General features: G+C 42.9%; 1 protein-coding gene across 1 annotated transcript; it reads right to left on the bottom strand.

Annotated features, from left to right (window-relative positions):
- Positions 1-1,339: 1,339 nt before the first annotated feature.
- LOC123085443 (telomere repeat-binding protein 5) lies at positions 1,340-6,599 on the bottom strand. Its single transcript, XM_044507073.1, has 10 exons — positions 6,319-6,599; positions 5,212-5,389; positions 4,268-5,111; positions 3,969-4,160; positions 3,821-3,880; positions 3,667-3,746; positions 3,297-3,541; positions 2,868-3,191; positions 2,725-2,788; positions 1,340-2,094 (listed from the first exon to the last, which is right to left on the bottom strand). The coding sequence occupies exons 2-10, from the start codon at positions 5,299-5,301 to the stop codon at positions 1,918-1,920; spliced, it is 2,076 nt and encodes a 691-aa protein (XP_044363008.1). The 5' UTR covers positions 5,302-5,389; positions 6,319-6,599; the 3' UTR covers positions 1,340-1,917.
- Between the last annotated feature and the right edge of the window lie 13,918 nt (positions 6,600-20,517).

The raw sequence follows: 20,517 nt of genomic DNA, 5'->3' as shown, positions 1-20,517 counted from the left end.
GGGAGGGAACGTGACAGTGCCGCCTAGCCTCGCCACTAGCAGCGGCTTGTTTCTCTCCTCAGATACTCCACCTCCCCGCTTAAATCATTCAGCTTGTGAGGATAATGCCGAGTAAGTATAACGCATAATAATCTGGGCGTACCAATCAACGAAGGCAGACACCGTCGACCTCACCTGACATATGAAATATCACCGGCCCTCTCCATGTAGTACGTGGTACTACTACTCTACTTGTTGTGGCCTTGCCGTGCTGGGCCCAGGCTGTGCAGAAGGGGAGGAACACTTTGACATGACAAATGATCCGATCCGATCAGATCAGATCTGAGGAAGGAAGAGGAGCTACTCTAATTGCGGTCCATCTGGCCGGAGAGAGTGTCGTTGGGCTTAGTTTAAGTATACTCATCACGTAGCCTGTGGCCAATGGGGCAGGTGCTTGTGCTTGCTTTGCTGGCCTAGGTGTCGGTGTTGGATCGCCCACTTAATTTAAGTTGATCCTTGCAAGCAACAGCCAGCCTGTTTGGGTTTCTTCTCTCCTCTTCCTCACCTCCATCTCCATGCGTGCGAGCATGGACTCATTGGCTGGCTGGCTGGCTTGCATCCTTCTCCTTGCCTAGCTTGTCCCTTTTTCTAAGCCTCCATACACGCCATGAACACATGGGATTATTCCGGGTTTTCAGCCCTCAATCATCACACGGAACACACACACACGGTATACTTGGGATATACGGAACAGCTAGCTACCTTAGCCAGACGATCCATGTGTCTTCTTCACGTTGAAGGGATCTACCGCATGGCTGGGCGGTAGATTTTTCGTAGTCTTGAGGAAGAGTCACAGCTAAGGGTGAGAAACTTGTGAACAACTCTCACCCTCTCGATACAATAGATGACCACAAGTGTAGTTAACTTCATAACGTCCCCATCAAAAATAATAATAACGCGTACTTCAAAAAGTATTGGTAGTGCTAAATAAGATACTAGTACGATGTTTAGCTTAACAGGGAAAAAAATTGAACACTGCTATTTCTGGGGATTATGGCAAGTTAAGATCTAACTACCGCTTTTCCTTGCAAAAAAATGAGATCTAACTACTGCTCATGTAGTACAATCAGCATTGGCAGCGGTAAACTTTTGGCACATGAGTGTTATGATTGACGCCAGTGGATAAGAATCTACAATAATCAAACCCTCTGGCGGCAGTACTTACGCAGACACCAATAAATAAACTCTGCGGCCTGATCCCAAGCAGGATCACTTTCAGAACTAAGTACAATAATCATATGATCACAATACAGTAACAAAATCACATGCCAGAGACATAGTTTAAGGGGGGCAATGGGTATGCATAAAAAATTCCTTTAATATTGTTAGTTGATCAAGTACAATGTTGAGGGGATCAAAATAGCTACAAGATTGGTGAAGGGAAAATAGTACAACTAAGTAGTAACAGAAGAAGAAAAATAGGAAAAGGGGAGCACAGATCCTCCCTCCTTATCCGTCCACCTTTCTCATCCTCTTAACAAAGAATGAATTGAACTGAACAAAAGAATCTGAAGCTCTTCTTTTTTAGCACAATTGCAGAGAATTGTGAGTTAGTAGTGGTCACTGCAGATCTCAGTTCATGGAATGAATCATCTTCTTCTTCCATCATCATCATCATGTACAATTTGCCAAAGAAATACCCTTTCCTTTGGTTAAATTCACAAGGAGAGAGAACCCTGGCTTAAAAGAATAGTTGGTGAGTAGATATTACAACAATTTTCGGTCGGTCAATACTTCTTGTACCTTTTTTTTATGTAGTATATATATTTTTCTACTATCTTCCTTAACCTCCTTTGAATGGGCTGACTGGCTGACTTACTGACTTTATACAAAAGCTGGAATGGTTTCTTAAGAGACCATTGACTGAGATGGGAGTTATTAGGTGAGCAGGCGAGCCTCAGCCAGTGGGGGCGTCTTAGGCTGGAGCTTGGCCTGCTGCTGGGACCAATAGGACTGGGCCGCAAGGACCCGGTCGAGCAGATCCTGCGGCACCGGCTCACCGCGCCGCTGCTGGGGCGAGATGCTCGCCGTGTGCACCAGCGTCTTCCATTTGTCCTGTTGACATGATGAGAATTTTGACACGGTTAGAACATGCCAGTTCAAACTTCACCATCTTCATTCATCAAATTTGACCAAAGAATAGATTCTAGTCAAGTTGCCTACAGGTGCTGCGCCTGCGCAGCCAAGAAGCTTCTGCTTTAGTAAACGAACGAAAGGCTATCTCATCCTTTGATGAGACTTTTTCTAAAGTCCCAACGGTGTTAGTTGACGTGCAAGAGTAGGTTGCTTTTATTTCTAGGTGAACCATTCTGCTACTACTGCTGCCCACTTGACCCTTCCAAACAACAAAGTTGATGCGTGAGGACAGCACTAACTGAATCATAAGGACGGACACAAGGTTGGTTTTCCAGAAAGATAGAGCCTAACTACAATCTTCTAGTACTAACAGAAAAGCAGTACGGTTAGACTGTCCTTCATGGTAAGGAACCTAAAACCCACAAGCACCAAACTGTTTGTGAATCTGCCAACTTGCCCAAACCCCGAAATTAGCTTTTGCCACAGGAGTAAAATAGTCGAGCCAAACATCATAAAATTTTAATAATGTGTGACAGCTATGTGCTTATTTGATCTAATTAGACAGGAAAAGACTTGCAAAGTCAAAGTAAAGTATATGACAGCAATTACCTTGAGATCAACATAGGTCCGATGCTTGGCATTGTCAAAAGCACGAAGTTTAACATCTCGCCATCTACATGAGATCGCACAATTAGTCAGAAACAAAACAGAGATTTTCAATGCCAGGTTGAATGAGGAAATAAGATGTGTACCTTCCAGTTCCAAGCTTTTCGACTGCAAGCACAAGTGCTTCCACTTCAGCAACAGAGAAGGGACGTCTGATTCGACGCTGCCCCTGTTCCGCTGATCTCTTCGCCTTGTTTGCTGGAACTATCGCCCCTGCGCTGGAATCTACAGGTGTAACTGGAACAATAGCTCGCGAGTTTGCTGAAGCTTTCTCAGGTGAGGAGATGCCCCCAGGAGAGTGCACTGAATCATGATCATTTCCCTGGTAATTAGCTGTCAAGGGTGTCAATGCAAGCTCCTGTGAGGCATCTACTTCGCCGTGCTTCGAGGATGAGTCAGCAGGTGCGATCCTGCATTCAATAAAGCGCACCAATAAGACTCAGGTTACAAACGTTGAAGATTTATATCAAATTGTAGAAAATCAACTATTATTGTTTTAGAGCATAACTCCATACCTTGCTAGGGGTTCAGTGGTTTCAACAGTTTCTAGGAATTCGATATCTTCAGGAGCTGCAAGTTGTGATGAATGCCGTGTACAGTTGGGCTCCAGTGAAAAGCCTATGTTGTCCAGAATATCATCATGACCAATCCCAGCTTGCATTAAGGTTTTGCTATCATCCCTGATTTTCTTTCCATGGTGAAGAACACCCACACGCAGACCACCTCCAAGCATGGCATTTACTGCCTCCAGAACAGTTTTCTGCATCGAAAGTACACATTAAACCACACGCATAATCATTGAGGGGGGAAAGGAAATCCTTCCAGTGTCTATTTATGTGCATGAACAAGTAAAGAAAAAACAAGAGCAGAATGTCTGGAAAATACCTTCAGTGAACCAACAGAAGCAGTTTCTGGGATCTCAATTAGAAGTTCAGGCACCTTGAAAGATTTGATCTTAAGTTTCACTGGAAAAAAATAAGGATATTGTTTAACTAATAATTAAGGATAACCCAAAAAAGGTTGAAGGTACTATACATACCATGGCAATCGTTTGATTTACAAGATCCATGGAATGGCATTGAGTTGCTGCCCTTATTTGCTGCAGAAGAAGTGTTGCGCCAAAATAAGTTACAAGACAAGAGAGAAATAAAATTGAAGAGGAACGCACGGGTGCAAGCAAAACAAACCTTCCAAGGAAGCAGCATGTGGTTCTCTTGCATTAACCTTTGTGGTTCTCTTTGCATTTGATTTTGCAAATTCTTCAGATACTAGAGTTGAATGACGATCCAACATCTTCCTTCGCTTAAATGTACTCCTTTGGGTCCTTTGCCGCGTATAATACATTTTCTTGTTTCGGAAAGAAGGCTTCCGGTCAGCATCTGGCAGGAAAAATGAATTCAAGTGAGATTAAGCTGGTTTAAACATGTATGTCATCAATGAAGTGCTACTTGAAAGGCAAAGTATAGTGAGAAGACCCAATGCTCACCACTATAGGAAAGATCTCCTTTGTGCATTCTGGCTGGAGCAACTTTCCTGTACTTGCAGGCGAGGAACTTCTTCACCCTACTTTGGTCAGCTGTACAATTGGGCCTGAAGCCCCTGTTAGTGGCGGTGCTCGAATGCGTGCACCCGGAAGATTTATCATCATCATCACCATTCTCTCTATCTACAGAATACTCTGCTCCTCCTTTCGGACCCCTCGGAAAGGAGACGGACTTGTGAATTTTGCAGCCATATAGTGGCATCTCGCCGGTGCTGTCAGAGCTGACCAAAGGAGGCGGCTTCACATCGACATCCATGGGGTCGAGAAGATTGTACATGTCAGGGGCGCTCTTGTTGAAGGCTGCTGCGGACAATGCCATCACATTTGCCGCTGCATCCCCGGTGAAGGCCCCTGACTCCACGGATTCAGGCGACCACCTGTCCGCGATCGCCCCGAAATTACTACCCAAGTCAGCCTTGGTACAACTTATCATCGAGGGTTCCTTGTCCACAGCCTCAGACTTTGCCTTTGGAACCTCATTCAGATCCTCCCCCTTCCGAGAATGGTGATCCGCCAGTCTCTGAGACGCAATGTGGGAAATCAACGCGCTCTCGTTGCAGCTATCCTGGTCCATCACATCATTCTTGAGGTGCTTCCCCTCCTCGTCGCACTGCTCTTGCTTCACGCAGACATCCTTGGCAGAAGCAGCGAGGACCGGGGAGCCGGCGCTCATGTTCCCCAGCGAGCCCTCGCCCTCATCGAGCAGCTTGCCGGCCACCGTCGCGAGAAGGTCAAACGCGCACATCGCCTGGCCCTGGCTCTCCTTCTTCCTAACCGATCTCTTGCCCTGCACATTTCAAGAAACAAGAAGAGACGCCACCGCTGTCAGACTCGCCAACCGGAGCAGCAAGACCAAATTTGGACGCTGAAAGGCGCAAGCGGCATACCCTCGCGGATTTCGGGACGCGCGGCATCTCCGCGACGTGGCTTCCACCGCACGACTCCATCTCCGACGACGTCCTCTTCTGGAACACCATTCTTCTTGCGCCTCGTTTCGGTTGCTTGTAATTTACAGAGTTAACAACCGGTGGTTGCGCTGCTCATGGTTCGTCCCAGAACACAGATCTGCAAATAAATTATTAAAATCCCATTAGCAATTATAACAACAAAAGATACGTGGTTGCTATAGTACAAAAAGGAAAGATCATTCGTTGGGATCTCCGCAACAAGTCAGGATAAATCTCGGATAAACCCTTGATTAATTAAACAGGGGATGATCATAGTTAGCAGTGCAATTAATTACAAAAATTGTAGTCCCAAAACCCCAGGAGGATAGGGCCGGGCATGGAGCGCCCGAAATGATGAGAATTTTTTAAACCAGCTGCGCTCCAAACCCAATTGGTTTCATCAAAAGAACACAGGAAATGGAGGGAATTCGTACTTGCTCTCGTGATCCAAATTACTAGTAAGCGGAGAGAACAATCTTTGGGTTGAAATGGTTTCGCCGCCGTATTAAATGCACCCAAGAAAATTAAATTCGCCGGGCAAACCAAACCAGCACGCCAGGCGATCAAAGAGAAAAGCCTTTAAAAAACTCACATGCATCGGAATCCGTGAAGATTAAGCAACTGCCAAAAGGAAAGCGGACGCGTCGGTTAAAAAAAAAAGAGGGAAAGAAGAGCAAGCCCAGTGGGTGAAAACCAAGCAAGAATTCTCAAATCGCCGGGCGCCAGATCGGATCTTGGCGCCTAATTCCCGCAATTCGACGCGAATTTCGTCCGAAATGGGGCGGCCTGAGACGAACAGCTCGAAATGCGCGGCCTCCCGCTCCAAATTTCCCGAATTCTCACCATGACCGGCGTCGGAACCCGCCGATCACAGCAAAGCAAAAGAGTTTCAGGCAGAAATGGGCTTGGGGCCTCCCCGGAGGCCGGAAGAAAACCCCAGGCAGCCCCAGTTCCCCGAATTCCCCAAACCCAAGCAACGAAGGCGAGCCCCAGGCACAGAGGCTCGCAATTCAGCACAATTCGACGGAACCCCGTGGCCGGACTCACCTCAGAGGCAGAGATCCACGGCGGCCTCCGATCGCCCCCACCAACCGGCCCCGGATCACCGTACGGGGCTCCGCGGCGGAACCCTCCGGCGAGATCCCGCACCCAACAGGCAGGCGACCGCGCGCTGGTTTATTCCTCCTCCTCCCCCTCCCTCGCTCGCTTCCCTCCCCTCGCCTTCGCTTCTCTCTTGTGGCTTCCCTTTTTATTTATTTTCCCTCTCTCCTCCTCCTCCTCCTCCGGTTCTCCCCTCCCCTGTCGCGGACGTGTGGTGTGGTTTGGCCAAAACCCCTCAAAACCAACCCCCCCTTCTTAAACCCCCCAACCCCACGCCACCTGCTGCTCCCTGTTAAACCACGCGCCCACCGCCTGCACCCGGTCGCCCACACGCCAACGACCGCTTCCTCCACTCGTCGCCGTCCACCTGCCCCCCGTCCCCGATCCAACGAGCGGCAGCGCCCTTCCACGCGAGGGAGCTTTTTCCTACAGGCGGGAGTAGTTTCCGTGGACCCACCGCCCCGCGCCACGCGGCGAGGATCCCGGCCGTCGGTTTCCTGAGGGCGCCCACCGCCGTTGGATCGCGGGCGGTCCTTGAGTCTCTCGTAGCCACGAACGCGAGGAGCGATCCCTGTTAATCGCTGGGGGTTTAGGGAGGAGATTAGCGGGCCGTTTTTAGCAGTCGCGAAATAGAAACGTGGGGAAACAATTAGATTAGGGGGTTTCCCCTGGATTAATTTGGGAGGCCTCGGATTTTCTTGCGGCTTTTTCTCTTTTTTGCGGGGGTTTTGAGAGGCTATGCATGCGGTGCTGGTGGAGGAGAATGTTCAGGGGTGATGCTCGAAAAGGTGCTAAGATTCCGGAGCTTCTTCGGGGCAGGGCAGCAGGGCCGGATAATTTTTAGATAACAAGTTCGTGGCCTTTGTGGGTTTGGAGGGTGCACAATGCTCAACGAAATAACGCATGCGATTGCAAATTTTAGCATTGTAAATGTACAGTCACTAATAATATCCTCAAGGACGTTGGCCTAGTTTTTGTAATATATAGATGCGCTTAGTGTAATTCACTTATCATGCGGGTCGTTCCCATAATTATAGTAATCTTACGTACATTGTTCATGAAGAAATACTAGTATGCGGGTTTGATTATGCTATGTACTATGTATAATGGCCCAAGATCACAAGATGAGTAATTACTTTCTTCTTTTACCAACTATGGCAGAACCAAAATTCATTGAACTAGCATAATAAAAAAAAGTCCAATTAGTTCAAAATAACTTGTACAATTAAATCTAGTTTAATTACTACGCCGGTTAGAGAAAATAGCTTGTTAGTACCTAAAGGCCTTCCAAATGTATAGTTCCTTTCAGAATAAATATGTACTCCTATTTCATAAAACTAGACCAGGTACAAAAAAATATCTGGCAACTCTTATATAGGTAAATTCGAGTAATACTATTCAATTGTATAAATGTAAGCTAAATCACTTCTTTTTTAAAATCTAGCTTGTTTGCTAAGAAAAAGAAAACAAAAAGTGTAAGAAGACATCAATATATTTCTAAAGAGGCACTCCCAATGCATCATATCTTAAGCTATATCACATGCATTAAACATATATTTAGATATAGCTCCTCTATTTGGTTATATCATATTGTTGTATCTAAAAATACTACTACAAAATCAGCCATTGAAGATGGTTTTAGTACATGGGTCGGCGGCGGTTGCCCATTTGGCCTAAAAGCATGTATTAAATACATTAGAAAAGAATAGCTATACCGGTTAGAGAAAATAGCTTGTTAATATTTAATAGTGTTCCAAATGTATAGTTCATTTGAGAATAAATGCATGCTCCTATTTCCTAAAACTAGACCAATCCCAATTCTTTTATTTTTAACCCTTGTAAATCAACAATAAATGTTACATTTATCATGTTTCACGACTACAAAGATGGCAAATATCCAACTATATAAATGCAAGCCAAAACACTTAAAAAGACAATATGGCTACATGACTAAGAAAAAATGAAAAACATATAAGAAGACATCAATATGTTCCTAAAAGGGCACTTCCAATGCATCATATCTTAAGGTATATCATATGCATTGAATATGTTGTCAAATATGGCTCCTCTAATTGATTGTATCATATTGTCGTATCTAAAAAACCCCTCTAATTTAATGTGTTTTGTGAGCGAAAAGGTATGATTTTGTCTTGGTTTTGGTGCTAAGAATTATATCTAGATTAAAATATAATAACTCTCTCTTTTCTTATGGGGACACATCAGATTTTTCTTAGTTTTCGTGATAAGATATAGTTCAAGATGAAGCACTCAGACTGCCTAACATTAATCTATATAGGAATTAATTGGTAGGGAAACCATCAAGTGTGCTGGGAAATCTTCTCTTTTCAAAATAGAGTATGCACCCTTATAATAATCCAATAAAATTCCACTAATAAATCCAAGTCTAAAGAAAATCCCAACTCATCGGTTGGGCAACTCAAGCGGCCAACCGACGTCATTTTCCCCCGCTACCAACCGACCACACTCCTCTCGCCTTGTTCAAGTGAGGTTGTCGGACAAAGCCCGTCTGGCCGACAACGATAAGGATCCATGGGTGGCTTTGTGAACCACCCAAGGGTTGTGGCATCAACAGGTGATACAACTTCAAGGGTGACGATGAGAAAGAAGGTGGGTGGAGCGTTGTGGCGGTGATGAGAGGTGATCATGCATGGTTTAGCAATCTACCAATGGTAGCCTAAGTACGTCTAGTTATATCGCCTTGTCGACGAGCTGAGTGATCGCGGCTAATAACCCATAAGTGTCAGAGATCAATTGTAATTTTTTCGATAAGTAGAGTGTCAAATGAAAGAAGGAGAATAAGAATTTGCTTGATGGAAAATAGCAAGAAATCATTGTAAAGGCTGCAAAGAATGTTAGGTTGTCAGGATTACTTTTACAATGATTTCTAGACTACCAATATACGACAAAGCAAAGAATTACAAGAATGTAAATTGCAACAAAAGTACGATGGTGCAATAAGTGTCTCAACCCTTAACTATGCTAGGGACAAGCCAGTTATATTGCTTATAAGGATCAAATCATTCTCGGGGAGGTGGGAATTTCACCTAATTTCATTAACCTTGTTTTAATTGCCTTGATAAGTGTTGTGTGGTGGAGCCTAAACTTATGTATTCTTACTTGAACAGAATATGTACTTATGATTATACCTTATGCTACTCACGATGAAGTTGTTGGATTTCTCCGAAGAGGAAGGGTGAAGCAATATATTAGCAGATAGTATTCCCTCGGTTAAGAACCAAGGTTTATCGAACCAGTAGGAGGCAACACACGAACAATGTTAGCAACACCTGCACACAAACAAGATAATTGCTTGCACCCAACAAAGGCAAGGGGGGCCTCACTCCCCTTGCTCTTTCCAGCCACAAGATTAAAACAGATAGTGATATGCAAAGTAAAAGAAAAGAAAAGGAAGCAATTGTAGGAAACGTAGTATTAATGGAGAATAGACCCCGAGGCCATAGGTTCGCTAGTGGTATCTCTCTCGAAAGCATAGCAATGGTGGGTAGACATAACATTGTTGGGCAATTGATAGAATTAAGCATAGTTATAATTGTGACCATTTATGGCATAATCATTACATAGGCATTACGACCATGACAAGTAGACCGCTAATCCAACTGCACCTACTACTATTACTCCATTCCAAGACCACTATCTAGCAAACATCTCAAAGTATTAAGTTCATACAAACAGAGTAATGCTTTAAGCAAGATGACATAATGTGGAAGAAGTGAGATCAATCAATATGAGCACACCCCGTCGTTTTATACTTATTAGCAATAATACAATACATGCCTTTGCCCCTCCCGTCATAGAGCAAGATCGCCGCAAGATTGAACCTACTACAATGCACCTCTCCCACTGAAGATAAATCAATCAAACTTGGGCAAAGTAGATGGGTAGATCAGAGATAAATACAAAGTTATAACATTATGCAACAAATAAACCTTAAGAGATTCAAAATATTTTAGTGAACATTTGATCATAAACCCACAATTCATCGGATCCCAACGAACAGACCGCAAAACATTACATTAGATGGATCTTAGAGAAGATCATAGTGTTGAAGATCGAGAGAGAGAGAGAGAGAGAGAGAGAGAGTGAGTGAGTGAGTGAGTGAGAGACATCTAGTTACAACTATGGACCCGTAGGTCCTAAAGGAACTACTCACACATCAACATGGATGCAGCAAGGTTGATGAAGATGGCCTCCCCAATGATTCCCCCTCCGACAGAGTACCGGAACATGGCTCCAGATGGGATTGCTTTGGAACAGATGCTTGCGGTGGCGATAGAATTGTTTTGGGTCTCGCTATGAGGGTTTCATAATATATGAGAATTTGTAGGCTAGGAATTAGGATAAGTAGAGCCATGAGGGGCCCACAAGTTAGGGTGGTGTGATAATATACTAGCATTTAACAGTAAAAAATTATAGATACGTTGGAGACGTATCAGCATCCCCAAACTTAATTTCTACTCATCCTCGAGTAGGTAAACGATAACAAAATAATTTTTTATGTTGAATGCTACATGAATGTACTTGATAAAATGATGTAATTGTGGTATATAAATATTGGGACATGAATGATTCGGGGAAATAGTCTATCAGTTTGAAATTGAAACAATAATACATAAGCATACTAATAAAAATCATTGCTTTCCAAAATGAAGACGCTAAAGAACATGATCTACACACACTTAATCATGAAAATTATGGTATGTTCAATCTTCCTAACATAAAGATATCAAATCATGAACAACCCTGGTGCCAAACCAAGCAATTGAATCATAATTTTTCTTGCTTCAGCTTTTTCAACTCTCACGTAATACTTCAGTGTGAGCCAAGGACATAGCAATTTGGATGGCAAAGAGAATGGCGATTGTGGTTTATAAGGGAAGAAAAAAAAGTATAGGAAAGTCTCACCTCAATGAGGCTTGATCGTTAGGTAATGGAGAGGCCTTACAATTGATGTTAATATGAGGAGTAGGGACCGCCATGCAACAGATGCACTAGAGCTACAAGTGTATGAGCGCTCTCTATATGAAACTAAGTGGGTGTGCATCACACTTACTTGCTCATGAAGACCTCGAGCATTTTGAGGAAGCTCGTCATCAGAATATACATGTCAAGTTCTACAATGTAAAAATCCCACTAGAATATCAAAATGAAAATCATGGAGACTCCCTATATGAAATACATGGTGCTACTTTGAAGCACAAGTGTGGTAACAGGATAGTAGTGTGCCACCTCTCTCATTATCTCTCATTCTCTCTCTCTCTCTCTCTCTTCTTTTTTTCTTCTCTTTTTTGAATGGCCTCATGGACCTCATCCCCTCTTTTTCGAGGACCCATAAGTCTCCTCCAATTCATATCCTCATAGGTAGGGGCACACTCTAATAATGATGATCATCACACTTTTATTAACTTAAAACTCATAAACATATGAATAACATGGTGACTAAAATGAATGCCTCTTGCAGTGTAACAGGATGTGCAATGATCTAGCATAACATGTATTATAATAATGAACGGTAGCTTTGCCACAAAATATCATGTCAGCTCTATATGATCATGCAAACCAATATGACAAGGGAATGCTCAACTCATGTAAATAGTAACAATGGAAGTTGCATGGCAATATATCTCGGAATGGCTATGGAAGTGCCATGATAGGCAGGTATGGTGACTGTTTTGTGGAAGATATAATGAGGCTTATGTGTGAAAGAGTGTATCATTCCATGGAGTTGGATGCATCGGCGAAGTTTGCACCATGTCTTGAGGTGAGAGCAAGCACTGCATGATACCAAAGATGCTAGAAAAATATGGATAGGTGGAAGTACTTTAAAGTCCAAAAATCGTATTAGATATAAAGAACTCAAATACTTATTGCAAAAGATTTATTAGCCCTCAAAGCAAAGAATAAGAGCATCTGCCGGGCACCCTAAACCCTCTCATCGCCTGGGCGGATGGCCCGGTAAGTGACCGGTCAGGAAAACCCGACCCAAGCGGGTGCCTCAAACTGGACTTAAACACCTGGGCTAACCGACACCCCTCGTATCCAACCCAAATATGCGACAGATATGGGAAGGCCCAGGCGTGACAAGGCGCATCTGCCATGTCTGATCCGGCCCACGCTATCCCACCTGACCCCACATGTATTCGTCCCCATCCGCTCCCCAAACCAAACCCTAGCCACTCCACTCCACTCCCCTCCACTCCACTCCGACACGCAATCTCTCATCCGCGATCTCCGACATGGCGGGTTGTGGATCCAAGTCCTACACCTCAAGATCCATCGACCCTGAGCTCATTCCATGCGACCCCGAGGAGGAGATGACCGCCCGGCTTGCGCTCCACCACTCCCAAGAGGAGGCCACCCAACAGCAGCGCTTGAACTCCTTCCATTGGGAATCTATTGCATCTTCACGAATGGCGCATGGATCCACCAAGAGGTGTTGCATCTCTGCCTCATGATACGTCTCCAACGTATCTATAATTTTTTATGTATTCATGCCATGTTTATAATATTTCTACATGATTTTGGTATGATTTGGTTAGAACTAACCCGGACTGACGCTGTTTTCAGCAGGACTACCGTGGTATTGTTTTTGTGCAGAAATAAAAGTTTTCGGAATGCACTAAAAATCAACGGAGATTTTTTCTGGAAAATATAAAAAATACTAGAATGAAAAGTTATCGGAGGGGAGTCCCTTGGGCCCCAAGAGGGTGGAGGGCGCGCCCTGTGGGGCCCCCTGACTTATTCTCGACGCCAACCTCTCCTATAAATCCCTAAACCTCCAGAAAATAACCTAGATCAGGAGTTCCGCCGCCGCAAGCCTCTGTAGCCACAAAAAACCAATCGGGACCCTGTTCCAGCACCCTGCCGGAGGGGGATCCATCACCGGTGGCCATCTTCATCATCCCAGTGCTCTCCATGACGAGGGAGTAGTTCACCCTCGGGGCTGAGGGTATGTACCAGTAGCTATGTGTTTCATCTCTCTCTCTCTCTCTCTCTCTCGTGTTCTTGATCTGGCACGATCTTGATGTACTACGAGCTTTGCTATTATCGTTGGATCTTATGGTGTTTCTCCCCCTCTATCTCCTTGTGATTAATTGAGTTTTCCCTTCGAAGTTATCTTATCGGATCGAGTCTTTAAGGATTTGAGAACACTTGATGTATGTCTTGCATGTGCTTATCTGTGGTCACAATGGGATATTCATGTGATCCACTTGATGTATGTTCTGGTGATCAACTTGCGAGTTCTGTGACCTTGTGAACTTATGCATAGGGGTTGGCACACGTTTTCGTCTTGACTCTCCGGTAGAAACTTTGGGGCACTCTTTGAAGTTCTTTGTGTTGGTTTGAATAGATGAATCTGAGATTGTGTGATGCATATCGTATAATCATACCCGCGGATACTTGAGATGACATTGGAGTATCTAGGTGACATTAGGGTTTTGGTTGATTTGTGTCTTAAGGTGTTATTTTACTACAAACTCTAGGGCTGTTTGTAGCACTTATAGGAATAGCCCAACAGATTGATCGGAAAGAATAACTTTGAGGTGGGTTTGTACCCTACAATAATCTCTTCGTTTGTTCTCCGCTATTAGTGACTTTGGAGTGACTCTTTGTTTCATGTTGAGGGATTGTTATATGATCTAATTATGCTATCCTTGTTGATAGAACTTGCACTAGTGAAACTATGAACCCTAGGCCCTGTTTCGAAGCATTGCAATACCGTTTTCACTCACTTTTACCACTTGCTACCTTGCTGTTTTTATATTTTCAGATTACAAAAACCTATATCTACCATCCATATTGCACTTGTATCATCATCTCTTGGCCGAACTAGTGCACCTATACAATTTACCATTGTATTGGATGTGTTGGGGACACAAGAGACTCTTTGTTATTTGGTTGCAGGGTTGTTTGAGAGAGACCATCTTCATCCTACGCCTCCCATGGATTGATAAACCTTAGGTCATCCACTTGAGGGAAATTTGCTACTGTCCTACAAACCTCTGCACTTGGAGGCCCAACAACGTCTACAAGAAGAAGGTTGTGTAGTAGACATCAAGCTCTTTTCTGGCGCCGTTGCCGGGGAGGTTAGTGCTTGAAGGTATATCTTTAGATCTTGCAATCAAATCTTTTTGTTTCTTGTTTTATCACTAGTTTAGTCTATAAAAGAAAACTACAAAAAATGGAATTGAGGTTGCCTCACATGCTTCATCTTTTTAATATCTTTCATGAAAATAAGGATTCCGATAATTGTGCCAAAGTGTTAGAAGAAGAATGCATTAAAATGTTTGGCACTAAATCTTTGTATGATGAGCATGATTACAATGTTGTTAGTATGAATTCCTTGAATATCCATGATGCTAATGATATGCAAAGCTACAAGCTTGGGGATGCTATGTTTGATGAATATGATATTTTTAGTCCCTCAAGTTTTGATGAGAATATTTATTATGATGAAAGCATGCCTCCTATTTATGACGATTATATTGATGAAAGTGGGTTTGGAAGAGTGTCAACTTTAGGAAATAATGATCCCACTATTTTGGAGGGTGTTGAATCTTATTGTGGTAATTATGAAAGTGGATTTGGAGAGGTCATGACTTTATCTAGTGATGAATCCACTATTTTGGAAGAGGTTCCAATTGATTATGAGAACAAAGTTGCTATCTATGATGATTATTGTGATGACATGCATGCTATAAAGAATAATTATAACCATGAAACTTGTCATCATGATTTTAATTTTCAATTGGATTATGCCTCACATGATAGTTAGTTTGTTGAGTTTGCTCCCGCTACTATTCATGAGAAGAAATTTGCTTATGTCGAGAGTAATAAAATTCTATGCTTATGCATCATGAAAAGAGTGCTTTATGTGATGGTTATATTGTTGAATTCATTCATGATGCTACTGAAAATTATTATGATGGAGGAATATATGCTTGTAGCAATTGCAATAATATCAAGTTTCCTCTCTATGTGTTGAAAATCTTGAAGTTATGCTTGTTTTGCTTTCCTATGCTAGTTGATTCTTGTTCCCATAAGTTGTTTGATCACAAAATCCCTATGCATAGGAAGTGGGTTAGACTTAAATGTGTTAGTCATATTCTTCATGATGCTCTCTTTGTGTTTCAATTCTTATCTTTTATGTGAGCATCATTGAAATCATCATACCTAGCTAAAAAGGCATTAAAGAAAAGCGCTTGTTGGGAGACAACCTAAAAGTGCAACTATCCCTAGGTGGTTTTGGTAATTCCTAACAACATATAGCTCATTGAGCTAATGCTATTTCAAGATAAATATTTCAGGAAAGCTCAATGATTGGCATGGCATGGATTAAAAAAGTGGACCCCTCAAAATGCCAAGGACAAAAGGATTGGCTCAAGCTCAAAGCACAAGACTCTACATTTTTCATTTTAGTGATCCAAGATTACATTGAGTCTATAGGAAAAGCCAATACTATCAAGAGGGGGTGAGGTGCTGCTTAATGAGGTTCTTGTTCAAAATGCTTAGTGATATGCTCCAAAGCCCTCAACTACTTTCTCATATCCACATATGTCCCAAACCAAAAGTCAAACTCGGCCCCACCAAAATTTTCTATCCGGCGCCACCAAGTTCTCTTGACATAGCCACTGCGAGAAACCCTAGTCTTTTCGGTCTCACCGATAAGGATCTCGGTCTCACCGAGATGGGATTGTAATATCTCGTTTCCCTTCATAACGTTCCGGTTAAACCGAGATGAGCGATCGGTCCCACCGAGATTGCAATGCAAACTCTCTGTTTCCCTTTCGTAACATATCGGTCCAACCGAGATGAGCGAATCGGTCCCACCGAGTTTGCCTGACCAACTCTCTGTTTGTCTATTACCAAAATCGGTCCCACCGAGTTTGTGTAATCGGTCTCACCGAGATTACGTTATGCCCTAACCCTAAAGAAATCAGTCCCACTGAGTTGACGTGTCGGTCCCACCAAAAATCCTAACATTCACATTTTGAACTAAATCGGTCCGACCGAGTTTCATGATTCGATCCCACCAAGTTTGGTAAATTGTGTGTAATGGTTAGATTTTGTGTGAAGGCTATATATACCCCTCCACCCACTCTTCATTTGTGGAGAGAGCCATCAGAACATGCCTACACTTCGAACATACATTTTCTGAGAGAGAACAACCTACACTTGTGTTGAGGTCAAGATATACCATTCTTACCACATAAATCTTGATCTCTAGCCTTCCCCAAGTTGCTTTCCACTCAAATCTTCTTTCCACCAAATCCAATCCTATGAGAGAGAGTTGAGTGTTGGGGAGACTATCATTTGAAGCACAAGAGCAAGGAGTTCATCATCAACACACCATTTGTTAGCTCTTGGAGATTGGTGTCTCCTAGATTGGTTAGGTGTCACTTGGGAGCCTCCGTCAAGATTGTGGAGTTGAACCAAGGAGTTTGTAAGGGCAAGGAGATCGCCTACTTCATGAAGATCTACCCGAGTGAGGCAAGTCCTTTGTGGGTGATGGCCATGGTGGGATAGACAAGGTTGCTTCTTCGTGGACCCTTCGTGGGTGGAGCCCTCCGTGGACTTGCGCAACCATTACCCTTCGTGGGTTGAAGTCTCCATCAACGTGGATGTACGATAGCACCACCTATTGGAACCACGCCAAAAATCTCCGTGTCTACATTGCGTTTGCTCCCTCAAACTCCTCCCTTTATCTTCATATGCAATTATTTTACTTTCCGCTGCTATACTCTTAGAATTGCATGTGTAGGTTGATTGCTTGACTTGTGCAAAGTTGCTAAAATCTGCCAAGAACTAAAATTGGGAAAAGGCTAGATTTTTATTTGGTCAAGTTGTCTAATCACCCCCATCTAGACATACCTTCGATCCTACAAGTGGTATCAGAGCTTTGGTCTCCATTTGCTTTGATTTCCATAGCTTTTGGTGGTCATAGCCTTGGTTTCACAACCTAGGAGAGTATGGCGTCTAGCAAGGGAAATTACCATCGTAGAGGTCCTTACTTTGATGGTACAAATTTTGCTAGTTGGAAGCATAAGATGAAAATGCATATTCTTGGACATAACCCCACCATTTGGGCTATTGTGTGTATTGGCTTGCAAGGTGAATTCTTTGATGGGAGAGAACCGATGAAGCTACCGCGGAAGAGTTGAAGGTGCTGCAATACAATGCTCAAGCTTGTGATATTCTCTTCAACGGATTGTGCCCCGAAGAATTCAACAAAATCAGCCGTCTTGAGAATGCAAAGGAACTTTGGGATACTTTGATTTATATGTACGAAGGTACCAACTCCATCGAGGAATCCAAATTGGATGTGCTTCAAAGTCAACTTGACAAGTTCAAAATGAAGGATGGTGAAGGTGCCGCTGAAATGTACTCTAGGCTTGCTCTCATCACAAATGAGATTGCCGGCTTAGGAAGTGAAGAGATGACCGATAAATTCATCATCAAGAAGATCATAAGAGCCTTGGATGGAAAATATGATACCGTGTGCATATTGATCCAAATGATGCCCAACTACAAAGATCTCAAGCCAACGAAAGTCACTGGAAGAATTGTTGCTCATGAGATGTCACTTAAGGATAAGGAAGAGCTTCACAACAAGTCAAGTGGTGCTTACAAAGCCTCATGTGATGCCCCCACATCATCAAATGAGAAGAAAACCTTCAATGAAGAATTGAGCCTAATGGTGAAGAACTTCAACAAGTTCTACAAGAGTAGAAGTAAGTAAAGAAGTTTCAAGTCAAGGTCCTACAATGACAAAAGATCTTCTAGTCGTGAGTGTAACTGCTACAATTGTGGAAGACCCGGACACTATTCCAATGAGTGTACGACTCCCTACAAAAGAAGAGAAGGTTCTCCCAAAAGAAGGAGTAGGAGAGAAGAATCACCACCAAGAGAGAGAAGGAATAGAGATGACCATTATGAACGAATAACACCACGGAGAAGCAAGGATTCGGAAAGGAAGGACAAATCATCAAGGGACTACACAAAACGAAGACATCAAACTCACGTTGGTGAATGGGTATCCGGCTCCGACTCTAATGATCACTCCGAGAGAATTTATCGCTCCGACTCCGAATATACTCAAGATGAAGGTGTTGCCGGTCTAGCACTTGTGTCAACCAAATCCTACGACATAGTTGAGTCACCAAATGAAGGAATTGTAAGATGCTTCATGGCTAAAGGTCCAAAGGTATCACACCCCGAGTATGTTGATTTCAATAGTGATGAAGATGACTTGCTAGGTGATGATGATTTACTTGTTGACAATTCTAGTGATGAAAACTATGATGAACTTGCTATTAATCATGCTAATCAAGACAAAACGAATGACGATGATAAGAAGGAGATTGAGCGTCTAACTAAGAGCTAAACACTCTTAAGTTAGCTCATGAAACTACCTTGGAAAATCATCGAGAGCTTTTAAAGACTCATGAGAGGTTATGCTTCGAAAAGCTCAACCTTGAGCAAGAGCATGGGTTCTTAAAAGCGATCAATGATGATCTTCGCAAGAAAAGTTCTTCTTACATTGCCAAGCGTTTACTCTTGTCTACTTACATGCCACAAGTTAAATCTAGCAACAAGAGTAAGAAAGATTCTTCTTCTATTAATAATAATAATCATGCTAAACCAATGATGTTGCTTCCAGTAGTTCTCTTGATTCCACTAATGATTCTCTTAGCCAAGTTACACTTGAGCAAGAAAATAGCTTATTGAAGGGAATTATAGAGAAATATGTTACAAGAGCCTTGCCGGAAGTAAGCAATTTGAGGAAATTGTACGGAAGCAAGGGAGACACCGGAAGAATCAAGGTGTTGGTTTTGAATGGAAGTACAATGCCAATGGAGTTGAGTGGGAAGAAGATCAATACCCCAAGACGAAGTTTGTTCCTCAACAAGAGAAGTATGATCCTACTTCTTTCCAAGGAACACAAGCTCAAGATGATCTTCCACCACAAGACCACAAGCAAAAAGGCAAGGACAAGCTTCAAGATGAGATTGATGCATTTGAAGAAGCTCCTAAGGCCTTGGTCAAGTGGGTTCCCAAGACTACATCAAGTTCTACCTCATCAAGTACGACTACAACTCCAAGGATTCCCATCAAGATGGTGTGGATCCCGAAGAAGAAGAACTAGAGAGTTCTTGAGGGTGACTCCGCCAACATACATCACTCTTATCATTTGGCAATAACAAGTGCAAACAACTTCCATATCTTGCACTAGTTCAAGGAGTCACAAACCCTCTTGTTGGTAAGAAGGGACAAGGTAACCTAATGCTTTCATGGACATCATCTTGTGTATACATCACTCTATGTCTATGGATATCCTTGCTTGTTCCTTGTGGGACTAACCCGTGTAGGTATTGAAAGTGCAACTCACTCCAATGGAATGCTCCGAATGATCTACATCAACATTGAGCATCCACATCTTCATTACCTACATGAAGTCATCATCGACAAAACCCAAGGTTAGTTCATCCCTCTTAGGGGGGATATCACATCTAGGGGGTGCTTTACTCTAAAATTGAGCTAAAGCAACTCTAATGGTGTGAGCACAACAATGCTTTATGTAAAAGTGGTAACCCCACTTGTGCTTAAACGATGAGTATGACCTATAATCAAATGTTCTCATTTGACTCCCAAGTCCATATACTCATATATAGATGACCTAGTCATCGCCAATTGCTTGATAGATGCTAGAGTGTCTGTGAATGCTTTGTCACATATTCCATTTGCCATTTTATTGTGTGAGCATGTTGGATGCATATTTCTCTCATTCGAGGACATCCATTTGTTGCTTTGATTGCTTGGCTCTTTCTTTTTTCCAAATGGATGGACAAGAATGCCTAAGAACTCCCTCTAGCTATCTATGCTCTCCTCGTCTCAAACTCTATTCATGCTACATCACAAAGTTTGATCAAGTCAGATTCAAACCACTCTGTGTCCCTGATTTGTCATAGACTTAAACTTCCAAAACCTCTTTGTGCATTTCGGTCTGACCGATTCATCCTTTTCGGTCCTACCGAGATCACTTAGTTGATCTAGGTTTTCAATCTTGGTGCAACCGATTAGAATCTTTCAGTCACACCGAGTTGT

Source organism: Triticum aestivum, chromosome 4A, assembly GCF_018294505.1.
Source record: "Triticum aestivum cultivar Chinese Spring chromosome 4A, IWGSC CS RefSeq v2.1, whole genome shotgun sequence".
Taxonomy (NCBI): Eukaryota; Viridiplantae; Streptophyta; class Magnoliopsida; order Poales; family Poaceae; genus Triticum; species Triticum aestivum.
Note: the sequence above shows the minus strand (reverse complement) of the source record. Positions and strands in the feature narration are given on the sequence as shown.